Raw genomic sequence first — 18236 nt, forward strand, 5'->3', positions numbered from 1 at the left:
TTGGGTAGATGGGGTTATTGAGCTTTTCTCATTCCAACACCGTCTGCACAGCTCCATCATGAAATTTCTTCAGACGGTGTCCATTCACTTTGAAGGTCCTCCCATTTGTCGTGTCCTGCAACTCAATCACTCCATAGGGAAAAATATGAATAGTATAGAAAGGACCTTTCCACCTGGATCTCAATATACCTAGAAACCATTGGAGTCTAGGGTTGTACAACACAACCTTTTCACCTACTTGAAACTCCTTTGACATTGTTTGCTTATGGTTTGGGTTAAGCATGTAAAGAATTCTTTCGTCCTCATTTTCTGTGATTGCATCCCTAAGCTCAAGGTTTGCATCCTTCAAATCCTCTATTAATGTCTGAAGGGATTCTACATTTAAATTAACTGTCTGAAGTTCAACTGTAAGTACATGACACTTAACTACCAAATCATCTCTTCCTTGTGTAAGATAATCTAGTTGTATCTGAAGAGCTTTCTTTTCGTCCATATGAAGATCAGCTTCATCTTCAAGATTCCTCTTCAAATTCATCAGGAAAAAATTCTCATCCTGCAGGCTGAATATTTTAAGAGAAGATGAAAATTGTTCCTCACTTAGCTTCACATTCTCCTCCTTGAACTTGTTAAGTTCTTCATCCACATCCTTCAGCTTCTTATCTTCCATTTCGAGCTCCAGTACCTGATGCTTCATCTCTTCAAAGGGTATCTGTATGCCTCTTTTTAATCAATTGGCAAGCTATCTCAGCTTCCATGTTTCTTTGGTTTTTATCTTGTAAGGAGACATTGAGGATTTCCAGCTCCAGCCCCTTTTGGTTTAGCTCCTCCTGTTGATGGTCCATTTCTGCTTTTTTTCACAAACGAATCAACATCTTCTTCTACAAGTCTGATCATGGCTTGGACCTTATCATCTATATCTACAAGGTTATCCTGCATCCATTTGAAATCAGTGATACAATGAGAATCATCATCTATTACCTCAGAGTTGGTATCCATCTCAATCAAGGAGGTATCTGTATCACATTCTAAACTCATCAAGCTTAGGAAGTCCTGCTCTCTGGGAAAATGACATTGGCACTGATGGATTTGCTTCTGTTTGTGGTTCATGCTCCATGTCCTGATCAGAAACTGAGATAGGTGTTTAAAGTGTGGAAAGGTGTTTGAAGTATACCAGGTCAGAGCATAATAGCGCTTACCATCCCCTATGGGATTCAAAATTGACTGAGATGGTAGCTGATTGGACCCCTAAGACTGAAGCTGACTGAGAGTAGTAGTCATCTGACTCATCTGTGGTTCCAAATTTTGAATAGCAGTTTCATTCCTCTGTTGATGTTGCTGAAATTGCTGATTGAATTCTTGTTGTAGCAAGAGAAGTTGCTGCATCATGTCCTTCAGCTCTTGTTTGGAAGGGTCTGGAATAGGATTAGAATGTTAGACCTGTGGAGGCTCATACTGAATTGGATTATTCTGAAATCCTAATGGCCTCTGAAAGTTTGTTGAATAAGACTGGAATGGTTGTTGTTGTGCAAAGTTGGGCTGCTGTTGTGCAAAATTATTTTCATATTTTCATATCTCAGATTTGAGTGATCCCTCCATCTAGGATTGTAGGTAGATGACATAGATTATTTGTTGCTGATATTGAGGGCTGCTCTGATACATATTTGCTGCTGCCACCTGATCTGGGAAAGAAAATCCTTCATCTGGTTGTAATGAGGGGCAGATGTCGGTCGGATGTGTTGCACTGCACATATTCCACAAACTCGCATCGGTTGAATTGCTAAGCCATGAAAATCTGGTACTACCAACTCTCTGATCTAAGCTCGAAATCCACTTTATGTTCAGGATATTGGATGCAAGAAGATTGATAAGCAAAATCTGGTACACCGAAAGTTCTATTGTTGTTGTTGAAATTATTGTAGAATGTCATGTTGTTGATCACTGAATTCCTCTAGGATCTTTGTAAGGTAGGGAATGTTCTGTCAATCACTGGATCGTATTCAAGTAAGTGATACTCGGATGCTCTTGTCATGCACTCTAGTCTCACCTGAAAGCAAACAAACAAGACACAACTAGGTGTAGAAACAGTGCACAACAATCTCAAGTATAACAAGGAATTGAAGCACTAAATAATTTTTTTAATTTTTGTGACCACCACAGCAATAAAAGTTAATGAAAATGAAATTGAAAAATGAAAAGAAAATTTTTGCAAAAATGAAAAGGTGGTCTAAATGAAGGAATTTGAAAAAATGACCTTATTTCATGGTCAAAGGCTGTGAGTATTGTTCCCTAGGCTGTTTTCTATCAACCTACCAAATTTAAGGTCAATCGGAGTCAAAATGAATAATTCAGCACAATCTAAAACTAATTGGATAGTTTTACCCCTGACAACCAAGATTCAAAGCAAAAACAATCTAGAACTACCTAACACCGCTATCAATCTCCGACAACGGTGCCAAAAATTGAATGCTCATTGTGTTGTCATCTAAAATGAGCACATCAACTTAATTAATATGAATCCCCTAACTAAAGTAGTATAGGGTAACTCGAGTCATCTCCCAACGATTGTAGTAGGTGTATGGTAATCCTAGTAGTTATTAGATAATTGGGGATTTAGATTTTCTTTTTAGATTGGATCGGGGGGGGGTTGTATTAAGTTCTAAATCTAAATAATGAAAAGAACACTAAGCATTGAAAATAGAATGCTAATCCGGAAGTATTAAGAACAAATTACATCAACAATTAAAGAAGTGCATCAACAAAGTAAATAAGTGCATCAACAAATAAGCAAGAGAAATCTAATAACAATTAACATCCAAAACATTGTAAGAGAAAATTAAACAAACATTTAACATGCAAAATTGAATCTATGCTCAGAAATAGAAAGTAAAGTGAATCTCCCTATGTCCCTAGCTGGAGGTTCATGCGAAGCGATAAAACTCCACAGAAGGTGCGGCGAAAGAAGGAATCCCCAACTTCGATGCAATCCCTGTAGTTGATGCGGTGGGTGAGATGAAGTGGTGGAGAAGGGAATCCCCTTGACTCCTCGGTGGATGGAAGATGGCCAGATTGAAGAAGGGAATCTCCTTAACTTCTGTTTGATGGTGGCAATGAAGATGATGATGGCGGTGAGGTGAAGGTGGTGGCCAGCCCCTAGGTCAGGTCCAAAGGGAAGAATCCTCTCATCTTCAGAAAATGAAGCCTTTATACCCCCAAAAACAGCCCCGCGACATGGCCGTGTCTCAAGGCACGACCTAGAGAAGGAAAATCCTTCGGTAGAATAGGCACGCACGGTCGTGCCTTGTAGGCACGGCCTAGAGAAGGAGTCCTTCTGTAGAAGAGGCACGGTCGTGCCTTTTAGCTTGGCCTAGATAAGGAGTCCTTCCGTAGAAGAGGCACGACCGTGCCTTTTAGCACGGCCTGGATAAGGAATCCTTCTGTAGAAAAGGAATCCTTTTAGAACTGCCTAGAGAAGGAATCCTTTTGTATACCCTGAAGAAAAGTTGTAGATCTTGAAGTTATCTTCATTTGGTAGGTGGCACGGCCTGTGGATCAATCTGAGCTAAAAGCTATGTTTATTTTACTTTGAGTCTGCAAAATTGTCCAAATAGGAGACACGACCGTGTTTGGGCCCTGGAAAGGTGAGGCACGGCCTTGGCAAAGTGAGGCATGGCTTGGAAAGGTGAGGCACGGCCTGGACTTGTGAGTCATAGCCTTGGAAAGGTGAGGCAGGTGAGGCACGACCTGGACTTGTGAGGCACGACCTGGACTTCAAAACTAGTTCAGATGATGGGGCACGACCGTGCCACCCTTGGCACGGCCGTATTGGCCTCTGAAGCACTTCAAATGACCTCCAAACACATCAAAATATGTTTCAACTTGATCCAACTTCATGGCTCTTTAAGTATCCTACAAAAACATATTAAAAATATTAGATTCAACCTCATATTTGTAGGAATAAGTAATATAATCTAAAATGAGTTCCTACTCGTAAAATATGTTAATACTCAATAGTTACACAATGAAAGGAGCAAAAACATCAAGTATTAGAGCCAAAATGACCTATAAAAATGCATGTTATCACCATCCAAATCAAGAGAGAATAGATCATAACCATTTATTTAAATTTGAGCCCTTGGATCAAATCTAGATCAACTTCTATCATTGGATCCAATCTGGAGAGTTCTCAGTCATCCATTTAGATCTAGTTCAAATGAGAATGCTATAGTATCTTGAAATCGCGATTTTGATCAGGGCTATAAGATCGGACGTGCAATAGCTTCTTCTTCGATTATTCACCGTTGACCATCCACTCTGGCTTCTTCACTGATAATGATCACCATGAGATCAAGGGAATTTCCTTCCTCCGACAATCACCCATCTTCCTTCCCACCATCAACGAAATCTAGAACAGAGAGCAAAGGTACGAAGCGGAACTCCATCTTCTTATCCGATCACCACTGTCATTGGAATTCAGGCCATTAGGGTTAAGGGGATTCCCTTCCCTATACATTTCCATCCTCCACCATCACAAGCGTCGATCGTATCCAGATCTATTTCCATTTTCATTTTCTCATCGGTGTAAATAGGGGTCTGCTTCTTCTTCGATCATCGTTGGAGTTGCACCATCGTCTTCCACATCCATGCACCACTGGAACTAGGTCAAGGAGATTCCCTTCCTAATTCCCGATCCATCTACCATTGAAGTTCGAGGGATTTTCCTGCCTCATCTTCAACTCACTATTGTCATCGCCACCACCGTCATTGTTAAACTCAATCGCAATCACTGGAGCTATTGGAGAGGAAAGGGGTTTCCCTACTTCATAAGATCTAGTAGCACCTTCCTTTCACATAATTTGCCATCAATTCATCCTGAGGATAGCTATTGTTGATCATCAACGTTGAACCTTCTTCTTCTTCCTCCCAAAAGAGTTGACTGATACAAGTTTTAGGGGATACCCTAGCTTGGTTTGTAAGCACCATTTTGATATATAGATTCCTTCATTATTAGTTGTAATTTCATTTTCATACAATTGAGTTGTTGATAGGATGGCCATGTTGATCCCTTATGCAATTGAGTTTGAACCTGTTTGAGTGTTAGATTTGTGATTTGCATCTTAGTGTTTTTATGTTACTATTTTTTATTGTCTCCCTTCAATGTAGCAGTTAGGTTAATTAGAATTCTTGCTTAGGATTGCATGAGTTGGTCCATATTTGTGGTTTAGTTCCCTTCATTTTCTATTTGACGTATAGGATAGATTAGATTAGGTTCGCTAAATGCTTAGATTTCAATAAATATTTCAAGTTTCTTTAGTTCATTGCAATCATAGTTTAGATTAGCTTAGCTTGTCTTTCATTATTCATCTTAGAGCTTACAATTTTAAAATTCAAAATCCCAAACCCATTTATGAATAAATCGATCCTAAGAATTGTCATCTGACCGTTATATTCGTTGGGAGACGACCCGAGTCATCTCTATCCTACATTAGCGTAGAAAGGTTCAATACTTCATTTGTTTGATACCGTAGTATCATAGCAAATACAAGATTTATCAAGCTACCACTAGTACTTTTTTATCTGACTTACATCAATATAGTCTGAATCGGTAAATCCAACTAAGTCAAAATTACTTGTTCTTGGATACCAAAGTCTTACATTTAAGGTTTCCTTTAGATACCTTAGAATTCTTTTGACTACGGCTAGATATGATTCTTTAGCACAATATTGAAATCTTGCACACATACTGAAAAAATTATATTGGATTAGCTAGCAGTTAGGTATAAGAGTCCACCTATAATACTCCCATAGTATTTATCATCTATAATTTTTCCACTTGGATCATTATCTAATTTTACATTTACAGCCATTGGAGTTGCTAATTCATTAGAATTTTCCATTCCAAACCTTTTAATTAGTTCTTTAGCATATTTAATTTGGTAAATATGAATATCATCCTTGGTTTGTTTTACTTGTAAGCCTAGAAAATAGTTGAGTTCTCCTACTAAGTTCATTTGGAATTCACTTTTCATAGTGGTTTTAAATTCTTTTAAAAATGAACTATTATTTGACCTAAATATAATGTCATCTACATAGACTTGCTATAAAATTATCCTTATCATGAGTTTTGATAAATAAGGTTGGAATAATTTTACCTTGTTTAAAACCCTTAGAGTTTAAGTAAGTGAATAACCTTTCATACCAAGCTCTAGGTACTTATTTTAGTTCATAAAGTGCATTTTTAAGTTTTAGTACATGATTTGGACAGTGTAAGTTTTCAAATTCTAGTGGTTGTACTAGATAGACTTCTTCTTTATTAAACCCATTTAAAAAGATGGATTTTGCATCCATTTGAAATAGCTTAAAACCTTTATGGGTTGTAAAGGCTAACAACATCCTAATTGACTCAAGTCTAGCTATAAAGACATATGTTTCGCTAGCTCGTTCTGCTGATGTTCTGCTAATCGCCTGGAACCAATCCGAGCTCCTGGATGTCTGATCGCCTGGATCCAGATAAGGGCGCTCGGAATATAATAATAATTAAATTCTACAAGTTACAAAAGTAGATATTTCAATACTAATTAATGTTCCCTTTATGCGTTAACTTTTACTGTTAACCCTGAGAATGCTAGCAAGAAGCATGGTTTTGGAGCAAATACACAAATTTGGATCATGCGTCTTGCCAGCCTAATTGGTGTGCTCGTCGCTCCCAAAGTATTGTTATCTTCTTCTCCTTTCTTAGGGAAGCTTCAGCTCGTTCTCTAGCCTCCTCACATATCTCAATTGCATCGACGTACTTCTCGGCCTCTTTTTGGTATTGAGAAGCTGATTTATTAGCGTCGAGAAGGGTTGCATTCATGTGGTTAGCGTGTTCCTCAGCAACAACCTCTTGTAGCTTCACTTCCTCTATGAGGAGATCCACAAACTGTTTCTCTATCTCTTAGCTGAGTTCAGGATCATCTTTCCTGCAATCTTCAATGTAGATGAGTGTCTTAGATAACCACAACAGTTAACATTCGTGAAGATGGATGTAAACAAGATCAAGAGCCATAGGTTATGGTGGACAACAGTGCCAAGAGCTATGGAAATTGACAAGCGAAAGCAAATAAATGAAACATGCAACATAAAGACCATCTTTTTATTTCAGAAATACAACACTGTGTTGACCATTCAGTTTCTTCACCTTGGAAGAATTTCAAATACTTGCAGAAGTCGTTAAGATCTTTACCTTGGCTTCTTATGAATCTTTATCTAATCATTGACCAAAAAAGAATGATCAAACCATAAATACTATCTTTCCTTCATCACACTTTATCCATAGTTATTTGATGTCATCCATCTTATAAAGTTATTTGATGACAACGATCTTATAAATTTGTCATTTGAAAAAAAAGCAATAATCAAATATGAGTTCAGTAAATTCCTAATAAAAAAGGGTTAACTTAAAGTAGATTTTCTTGAGAAATAAATATTTGAATGGTGGAATGCCCTATTGGAGGTGAAGTGTTCTACAAAATGTCGATTTGAAATTCACAATATAATCTTAACATATGTTCTCGTTTTGTTTATGTAGGCTCTAGTCCTAATTGCTCCTCAACTACATACACTTTTTATCATAGAAGAAAATTTTAATATCCTGCATTAACAAATTTGAACTTTGATATCAAATAATGAAAAAAAAACTTCTAGCAAATTGAATCATAGATCGATTTCAATTGAGAGCACATAGGTTAATTGGGGATTTCGATACTAGTTAGAGAGATGAGAATAAAAGAGAGATTTTGATACCAGTTCCAGAGGCCGAGCTTGAAGAGGTCGGACCTGCGATAGAAGAAAGTGGAAAGGGAATCGATCCTCCATTACACGAGCCGCGTTGTGCTCTCCACCCGCCGGTACGCGCGATGGCTCATCCTCGTTGGTCCTGCCGCGATCGCTGCTGCGGTGACCTCGCTGTGGCATCAGGAAACTCCTCCACCATTTCGCCTTCTTCTCTTCCTCTTCCGATCCCCTTTCCTCATGAACGCGGCGGTGCCCTATAAAACTGCCCTGTCAAAATCTAAAAATAAGCAAAGGGGGTGAAGAAACGAGAGGAGCGACGGGCGAGCAGGGGGTGGGCCGAATGCAGCGACGCGAGAGGAGCAAATAGGATTTAGGGTTTTGGGTAGAGAGGTCGGGTTTTTCTTCGTCGGTGTGCTTCGCCTCAGCAGATTTGTCAAGTTCCAGTTTTTCCCCTTCTCCATGGACCTTCTTCTTCCCCTCCGACGGCTCCGACTCATCTCTAAATAGCTTGTTCTTGAGGATAACCTCCTCGACGACGGCTCTGAGCTCCACCAGCGCCTTCCTCTCGGATTCCTTGAGAACCGACAAGAAGTTGCTCTCCTCCCTGAAGGACGAGGCCTTCTCCACAACCGGATCACCCTTCTCGTTCTTCACCTCCGCTGCAGTCGCATCCTTCTCTGCTTCCTTTTCAACCACAGCGGAAGCTCGAATTGAGAATCGGCCGCGCTATTTTGGGAGAGATGGAATTTTATTTCGGGATTTCATTTCGGCCACGATGGAGGATGAACAGTGAAACTCCTCGCCACGTCGGCTGTCGCGCACGGAGTCGCGTAAACTCATCGCGCAGGATATCAATCCTGTTGATATCGATATCCTAAAATATGATATAAGAGGTTAAGACTATAACTGCATAACTAATCCCTAAACAGATGTAAATATTTTAATAATATTAATTCTAATTTATTTTAAAATTTGTAAATATTTTTAAAAATTTTGATTTCTGATTGTGGCGTGAATTATGTAGTCCAATTAATTTCTCATCATTTAAATCTGAGTTATAAGTCAAAAATAAGGTCACCATAATTAATTTAATCTAGGGAGATTGGAGATGGGCCGGATGGGGCTAATTTGGGCCAGTCCAATCAATCGAAATGGACGGAGGGAGTCGATGCCATTCCATCCCAGGCAAGGAATGTAAACAAAGACAGGAAATGTGGCTTGGCGTCGTCTCGTGTTCAATTCATTCACGGCCTCAGAGCCTCACTCTCACCCCGCGAGGATAAGGCTACCTCAATCCCTCTCCCACTCCTCCTCCCCGTGTCTCTCTCTCTCACTCTCTCACTCTCCCACTCTCTCTGTTTCTCTGGAAGCAACTGAAGAACAAGGAGCAGAAGAGCTGCGAGGCCTGCTTCTCTAAACCCCAGCCGCAGCGGACCGGAAAAAAGGTGCTCCCTCTTCCACTCCCTGCTCTGTTTCCTTTTAATTTCGAGGAAACGGAAGAAAAACTGGGGAGAGGAACAAGAATTTGGAAAGTTCGTCCTTTTTCTCGGAAGCCGAGGTTTTGAAGCAATTGAGCACTTTACATTAGTTCCTTAGAGGTTTAGGAGTTCCAATGGTTTGGGGTTCTGACATCCAACTGGTCGACAGGATTTCTTTTTCTCATGTAATTGCTGGGCTTTGATTTTTGTGGTTTCTTATTGGTTGATAAAATTCGTTGTCGAAGATTTGCAGGTGCATAACGATTAGCAGCGGAATTGAGATTATATGAAAAAAAAAAAAATCAACCTGTTCTTTTTTTATCATCAAAATATGATAGGAGGTCAGTTTAGAAAAAGTCTAGCATGATAATATTTTTGAAAATGAAGGAATGTTGTAATTTCTCCATAGGAACTACACTTTTATCTTTCATATGGGAAGAATAAATTTTCATCATACTTGCAAGAAACAAGTTATTTATAGATCTGTTATGCAACTCCAACTCTATCAGAATTTTTGGTAACATTGCTTTAGCACTTTATGTGATAAGGTTTCTCATTTGCTTGATCAGCAAAGAAGTTGCTGCATTTTGTGGTTTCAAATAGTATTGGATTTTGTTTAAGTTTTCCATATTGTTTTTATGTTTTTCTCATTTGCAAATTGGATGAATATCATTAAAGATCATGTTGCTTCTATAAGAACATTACTTCAGTGCATGTCCTCTACTAGTTTTTTTTTTTTTTTTGTTTTTTAACATCCTATTTAGCTTTTTCTTCTAGTGAATCTTTTATTCGCCTTCCATTTATTAGTTTAAGATTAGCAAGGAGTTTGATTTGTAGTTCAATATCTAGATACTTTGTCTCATAAAAAATAGTTTAGTGGCATGCAAGAGAAAAAAGGGTACCTAATAGTTGACTTTTTTCCCATCTATATGCTTTAGTTAAGAATGGAAAAATAAATACTTTTCCTAGTACTTTAAGCTTTTTGAATGAGTATTGTGTCAGTCAAAGAAGGGGAACCTTGACGCAATAGTAAAGTTGCTGTGGTCTAATTTTGTGATCACAAGTTCGAGTCATAGAAAAAATTTCTTGCAATGCAGAGTAAGGCTGCGTACAATAGACTCAATATGATTTGATCCTTCTCCGGGACCTTACATTGGTAGGAGCTTCGTGCATTGAGCTGTCTTTTTTATTTTATCGTGTCAGCCAAACAACTTTAAAATAGTACTAGGGTAGGAGGTTTTATTTTCAAATTATACCATTCAAATATATCTTATAATTACGTTAAAAGTGTCGACCTTGGACTAGGCCAATTTGTCTCCTATATGTGGGGGGGGGGGGGGGGGGGGGGGGGGGGGGGGGGGGGTGGTAGTTAAAACATATAACATACAAGATGGTCCTTTTACTCTAGCTTAAGTTTTTAGGATAAATGGTCAGCCATTCAATTTTAATATCTTTACGTGTGCTGGAACTGAACTGTTTGAGGGAGGGAGGGGGGTAGTTAAAACATAAAACATACAAGATGGTCCTTTTACTCTAGCTTAAATTTTTAGGATAAATGGTCAGCCATTCAATTTTAATATCTTTAAGTGTGCTGGAACTGAACTGTTACCTTCAATAAACACAGCTAATTTATTGTTTGCTATAGGGTATTATCGATAGATTCTTGAGTTAGATGGACTGTATCACTTATAGTAAAAGATGTAAGGGACAAGGGAGATAAAAAGATTTTTAAAAATAAAACTCTACTCAACAAACAAAAATGATTGTACGAATGAAAAATATTACGCAACTCTTCTTAACATGTTTCAGTGTCATTGTTTTTTCTTTATTATGTAATTGTTGAGTACTACTGAAGTTGCTGCCTACTACTTTCTGGAAAGAATTGGATTTATTTAGGGAGAATTATTGACTATTGTTAGCCTGGGATTGTTGATAGCGTATATTACAAGGTAAAAGTTTAGACATCTACACATATAAGTTATGTTTGTGAAGTCTAACAGGAATTGTAAGTGTCAAGTACAAGAACTTGTAACAATGATTATGCAAGTGTACAGAATTGGTTTAGATTGGTCAAATCTGGTTTTGAATAAAAATATCTATGCAAATTAGCTGGCCGGCTTATGTCAAGATGTGAGAAAAGAAAAATCAAAATCAACCTTAAGATTCAAATTCCAAAGAGAGGATAAAAGGCCCAACCAGTTTTTTCCTGTGTTTTCAAGTTTGGATGTGTTAGAATTTCAGGCAGGACTGCAATCATGTTTTTCTGTTGTTATATCAGTTGGTCTGTGTATTAATCACCTAAAAGTATCTCTTATTCATCACAATGAGACTTTCTGACATCCTTGCTGACTACTTCTGGATGCTCCCTTGGGATGCCTCGTATCTGTATTATCATCTCCATAAGGAACCCAATAATCTAGTTACCTCATCAATGGAAATTTTCTTTTCTGTTGGCTCAAGTTCTTCATTTAATATAAGTACAGGTCTACAATAAACATATCAAATGATTTGGTAGCAGTATTCAAAATGTATCTTATTTAATGTTCTACATTTAATTCGGAGCCCAAATGTTTGTTTTTTATGATTGATCCAATCAATCTGTGTTTTGCAGTTTTAAAGAAAACTTGGGAGGTTAAACTTCAGTTGAAAGTCATATTTGGATAGACAAAAAGTTTCTGGTCGAGATTCAAGATGACACCTGTAATTCATTGTTCTGTTGGAAATCTCACTTTGGTTCCTCGAACTGTTTTACCACCAAGGAAAGAGGTGAAGTTAACAAGATGTGACACATCTGGAAAGGATACTAGGTTCAAATCATATCGAAGATTTCTGTTATCACATTCATCAGTAAGACTGTTTCAGTTGTATAGAAGCTCAGGAATCCAAACCGTGGCTGCTGTTGGTGCTGATCTAACTGTAGAAGAAACAAATCCAACTGTTTCAGAGGAAGTTGCTGATGAAACCTTGGAAGTACCACCTAACTCTGATGAATCAAGTGTACCTTCTCCATCAAAGTCAACCACAATTTCAAGTAAAACCAAACACATTAGGCCTGGGAGGAAAAGTGAGATGCCTCCTGTGAACGAAGAGGAATTAGTTCCAGGTGCTTCATTTATAGGAAAAATAAGGTCAATTCAACCGTTTGGTTGTTTTGTCGATTTTGGAGCCTACACAGATGGTTTGGTACATGTTTCCAGGATAAGTGACTCTTATGTCAAAGATGTTGCATCTGTTGTCTCTATTGGACAAGAGGTGAAAGTGAGAATTGTGGAGGCCAATATGGAAACAGGACGGATATCTCTCACAATGCGTGACAAGGATGGCACAACTAAAGTTCAGCAGAAAAGGGAATCTACAGCTGAAAGCGGTGAAAAGCCAAAATCTTTCAGAAAAACTGGTTCAAGGTCAGACCAAAAGCGAGGGGAAACCAAAAAAAGCTCTAAGTTTGCAAAGGGTCAGATTTTGGATGGTACTGTGAAGAACCTCAATAGATCTGGAGCTTTTATATCACTTCCAGATGGAGAAGAAGGATTTCTTCCAATTGAAGAAGAATCTGAAAGCTATGCTATTTTAGGGAGTTCATCACTGCAGGTTGGCCAAGAAGTTAATGTACGAGTATTACGCATTGCCAGAGGAAAGGTAACTTTAACAATGAAAAAAGAAGAAGATGTTGATGAACTAAATAAGCAACTAAATCAAGGTGTGGTACATACAGCAACGAACCCATTTGAGCTGGCATTCCGCAAGAACAAGGAAATTTCTGCTTTCTTAGATGAGCGAGAGAGGACACAGGAGTCTCTTAAAAAGATTGAACAAACAATAGAAGTTGGTGAAACAGTGGGCAATTCTGATGCTTTTGCTGTTGATAATTCTGCAAAGGCTAATGGGGATCAGACAGTTGGTTCTTCTGATTCACATACTGAGGTTAATGACGAGATATCTATTAATGAAGAGCAGCTGGAGGAAATTCCTGTTGTAGATTCCCTTTCAGACGTTGTGGAAAGCAAGGATGACGGATCTCTGGGTGTATTGACTGAGACCGTTGATACAGTTGCAAAAGAGGATGAAAAAGGATCTGAACTCTTTAGCCACTCTTCTCAGGATTCAGTTATAGATGAGATTCCCGTAAAGGGTATTGAAGATTCTACAGAGATTCTGAAGGAAGAAAGCATAACATCACAAGATGCAGTTCCAGATGGAGGTGAATCTTCTGCCAGCAATTTGTCTTCTAGTCTGGCAGTGGATGATACCCCACTGCCTTCTGAAAGTAAAGAAGTGACCTATGATATCAGAGCTTTGGAGCAACCTGAAGGGACTTTGTTGACTGCTGAAGAAGCTGAGGTCTCTTCAGCTGAAGTGACAGAAACTGGAAGAGCAGCTGAAACAGATGAAGCCTCATTGCCTTCCGACGATAAAGAAGCTGCTGGTGTTATCAAATCTGAGGTTTCTTTAGAACAAGTGACAGAAACTGAAACATTTGTGAAAGAAGAACAAGGTTATGAAATTCCATCTTCAGAAGAAAAAGAGGACAATCTAAATTCTACTCAAGTTGACGAGTCTACTGGTGATGTCAAATCTGAGGCTTCTTTAGAACAAGTGACAGAAACTGAAACACTTGCGACAGGTGAACAAGGTTCTGAAACTGAGGATTTTACTGGGCAATTAGATTCCAGAAATGATTATGGGACTATCCCAGAGGACCTTACTAAAAACCAATATGATAAACCCATAGCTACTGAAGATGTGTCTGTTCCCACAAACTCAAGTGATGCAAAATCATTGTCTGGAGGAAGCTTGGATGGGCAAACTGACTCTTCCGATGAACCAAGATCTGTCAAAGGTTAGTGAATAATATTCTGGGTGTACCCACAGATGGATATCCCTTTCGAGAAGATAAGATTTAATACTTTTACATGTTAAACTAGGGCATTTAAAACAGTATTAAAATCAAGTTCGTGAAAATGTTCAGAATATTTGGCTTTTATTGTTGTCAAATTCAGGAAAAAATCATCATACATGCATAAATCCAGTTACTATATTCGCCAGTTGCATCATGGGAACATCTACTGTGTTCCCTGTAGGTCAGTTAAATCTTAAATACAACAACAACAACAACCACCACCAAGCCTTATCCCATTAGGTGGGGTAGTTAAATCTTAAATATGCTGTGAAAATGAAAATTATTTATCTTTGCCACATTCTTCTTTTCCAGCAATGATTCTATATTTTGAACCATCAATCATCTTGTTTACGCTGGTTTAATAAACTTGACATTTGCATCATCTACTCTCATATTACTTGTTCTTAAACTAGCAATAAATTGTGAGCCCAACTATTTGGGTTACCAATGGCGACCTTTATCTTCCATTGAACTCTATATAATGCATATCACTGATCATGTTTGGATTTCTTGAAAACCTATCTTTGGTTTCTTCGTTTTTTCTGATTCCCACTAGGATGATTTGTTTTTCATATGTTGCATATCATCCCTAAGATCTTATTCAAATCTTACTACTGCTAATCTTATGACCAATGCTTCAGAATTTCAGTGCTATAAATGCAACCCTGTTTCTGTTAACAATTTTTATATATTTGGAATTTAGTGATCAGGTTTAGTATTGTTGCTGACAGCAGGGTTCAATCATTCTCCTATGCGATTTGTAGTTTGAGCTGTGATTATTGTTCAAAATGCAGCTACTATTTCCCCATCTCTGGTGAAGCAATTACGCGAAGAAACAGGTGCGGGTATGATGGACTGCAAGAAGGCTCTTGCAGAATCTGGGGGTGACATTGCTAAGGCCCAAGAGTTGCTCCGAAAGAAAGGTTTAGCAAGTGCAGATAAAAAGGCCAGTAGAGCAACTGCAGAAGGCAGGATTGGGTCCTACATCCATGACAGCAGAATAGGCATCCTCATAGAGGTGAACTGTGAAACAGATTTCGTGTCTCGAGGTGAAATCTTTAAGGAGTTGGTTGACGACCTTGCTATGCAAGTAGCAGCATGTCCTCAGGTTCGTTATTTAGCAACCGAGGATGTACCGGAAGATATTGTGAACAAGGAAAGGGAAATTGAAATGCAGAAGGAAGACCTTTTGTCAAAACCTGAGAACATAAGATCAAAAATTGTTGATGGCCGAATCAGGAAGAGGCTTGAGGAATTTGCATTGCTGGAACAACCTTATATAAAAAATGACAAGATGGTAGTTAAGGATTTAGTTAAGCAGACCATTGCTACAATTGGTGAGAATATTAAGGTAAAAAGGTTTGTTCGTCTCAATCTTGGAGAAGGCTTGGAGAAGAAAAGCCAAGACTTTGCAGCCGAAGTTGCTGCACAGACTGCAGCTAAATCATCACCTGCGGTTGCAAAAGATCAACCTACTGAAACAAAGGAAGATGTTGAGAAGTAAGACCACCTCTATTCCTTCAATGGTTCAATTTTATTTTAGCTGGAGATACTTATTGTGCATTATAGAATCTTGATCCTCTAGTGTTTAGCTTCCTCTTGATGCCTGTTGTTTTAGTGCCATACTGACTTTTGAGCTCGAGCCCACCAATTAAGTGAATCCCTATAATCTGACTTGCAACCATCCCTGAAATGAAATATTGCTTTACAATTATTTTGAACTCAAGTTGAGCATCTAATGTTTTGCAGGCCGAAAACAGTTACAGTATCAGCTGCATTAGTGAAGCAACTTCGGGAGGAAACAGGTGCTGGTATGATGGACTGCAAGAAAGCTCTTGCAGAAACTGGAGGAGACATTGAAAAGGCTCAGGAATACCTCCGCAAGAAGGGCCTGTCATCGGCTGATAAAAAATCCTCCAGACTTGCTGCAGAAGGTCGGATTTCAGCCTATATTCATGATGCGCGCATCGGCACACTTATTGAAGTTAACTGCGAAACAGACTTTGTGGGCCGGAATGAGAAGTTCAAGGAATTGGTGGATGATCTTGCTATGCAAGTGGTGGCCTGCCCTCAGGTTGAGTTTGTGTCGATAGAGGAAATACCAGAGAGTATCATTGTGAAGGAAAAAGAAATAGAGATGGCAAGAGATGATCTCAAGTCGAAGCCGGACCAAATAAAGGAGAAGATAGTGGAAGGGAGGATCACAAAGAGGCTAGGAGAACTTGCTCTCTTGGAACAGCCCTTCATCAAAGCAGATGAGATTAAGGTGAAGGATCTGGTGAAACAGACAGTGGCTGCGCTCGGAGAGAACATCAAAGTTAGAAGGTTTGTTCGCTTCACTCTCGGAGAGAACTGAAGGACTCGATAATTTGGAGAAAACTCCCCAAAGCGAAACTCATCGTCGTGGTCAGTCCCCAGGCATGAATTCCTTTGCATGCAATCCCCAAACGTTTGTTTCAACTCCCCATTTAACGAATTTACAAATATACCCCCTTTCACTCGTCTTCTCCCCTTTTCCCACCGGCGACTTCTCATCCTCTTTTCCCCACCGGCGTTTTCTCCCCCACCGGCGACTTCTCCCCGTGATTACCATCTTCTCTCCATCTACTCCTTTGTTCACTGTCGTCTCTGTTTCTTCACCTCTCTTCAATCGCTTTACCAACCGGCGCAAACCCTAACCGTTGTTCCTTCCCTCTGCAAGCAGCCCTCCGTCACTCTGCGAGCAGCACTGCCTCCCCTGCTGGTCCGTCCCTCTGTCACTCTGCGAGCAGTCACTCTGCGAGCAGCCCTGCGTCCCCCTGCTGGTCCGTCCCTCTGCAAGCAACCCTCACTCTTCGAGCAGCCCTGCGTCCCCTGTTGGTCCGTCCCTTTGCAAGCAACCCTCCTTCGCCGAGGCCGCCCCCAATTGCTATCTCCAGTGGACGTATTTTTAAGTTTTCCATTTCATACGTAAATTGTGGTGTGATGTTGTGAAAATACATGCAATAGGTTTTAAATTTTGGAAATACATCTATAAATTTCACAAAAAGTAAGAGATCCCTACTGAATTTTGGAACACAATCTTATAGGTTTAGGTTTAGGTAAACAAAAACTATCTCAAACAAATAAAATTTAAAATGATACAGCTAAATTCTGTTGGGATGTAAATAAGTGTATCTGTTTCTGAACATATAGGGAATGTGTTGTAGATTTTAAGTGCTATCTACTTAAAGAACATCCCCTAGCTTTTGATGTAGGTTTTGACAATTATCCCTTCTGATTTTTGTTTAGGTTTTAAGTGCTATCTACTTAAAGAACATATACATGCAATCTTGTTGCTAGTGATATCCTTACTGATTTATAACACAACATTTATATGTAATTTTGGATAAGTAATGAAGTAGTTTGTGTAATAAGAGGAAGGTATTATTATTGTCCTTAATATATTTTGTGTGCTTATGAGATCTTAGGTACCCCATGTTATCTGATAAAGAGATGGTTTTAATTTCCATTGTATGAAAATTTACGTGGTTAGCTTTCATTATTGAGCTTTGTCATTTGAATTATAAATTTTGTTTGCAGGAAATTTGTAAATCAGTAATTCTTTACATCAAAAAATGGTATGTCATTTGCTTTTAAGTTTAATAATTTGTTTATATATGATTATGACAGTCAATTTTTTTTATTATAGGGGAAAACATATGTGGTATTTATTGGACGTGAACCTGGCATTTATGAAACATGGGTGGAAGCATCTAGGCAAGTAAATGGCTTTAAAGGTGCGATACACCAGGGTTTCAAAAGTAGAGAGGAGGCAAAGAGAGCTTTTGAAGCACATTTGACTAAACAATCTCCACTGACTTGTACAACATCGAGTGGAAGAGAAATTTCAGAGCCAACAAGTTCAAGTTCCAGTTCAAAATCAAGGACGAACCTTTCAAAGTCAGAAAAAATAGCCAAGATGAAAGATGCAATAGAAGATTTAAAGCAACAATTGGAATCTTTACAATTTACTGATGATAATTAGATATGCGTGTTTCAAGTTGATATTTAAGTTCAACTTTAAATATTTATTATATGTTTAAGTTGTTGTAAGTGGTGTATGT

At 38.7% G+C, this 18236-nt stretch overlaps 1 protein-coding gene across 1 annotated transcript; it reads left to right on the forward strand.

Annotated features, from left to right (window-relative positions):
* Positions 1–9114: 9114 nt before the first annotated feature.
* LOC141824760 (polyprotein of EF-Ts, chloroplastic) lies at positions 9115–16515 on the forward strand. The gene is made up of 4 exons (XM_074712096.1): positions 9115–9218; positions 11863–14091; positions 14946–15651; positions 15901–16515. The coding sequence occupies exons 2-4, from the start codon at positions 11943–11945 to the stop codon at positions 16505–16507; spliced, it is 3462 nt and encodes a 1153-aa protein (XP_074568197.1). The 5' UTR covers positions 9115–9218; positions 11863–11942; the 3' UTR covers positions 16508–16515.
* The last annotated feature ends 1721 nt before the right edge of the window (positions 16516–18236 follow it).

This window comes from Curcuma longa, chromosome 3, assembly GCF_044706935.1.
Source record: "Curcuma longa cultivar G26 ecotype Majalengka, Jawa Barat chromosome 3, ITB_CL_G26_1.1, whole genome shotgun sequence".
In the NCBI taxonomy this organism is placed as follows: Eukaryota; Viridiplantae; Streptophyta; class Magnoliopsida; order Zingiberales; family Zingiberaceae; genus Curcuma; species Curcuma longa.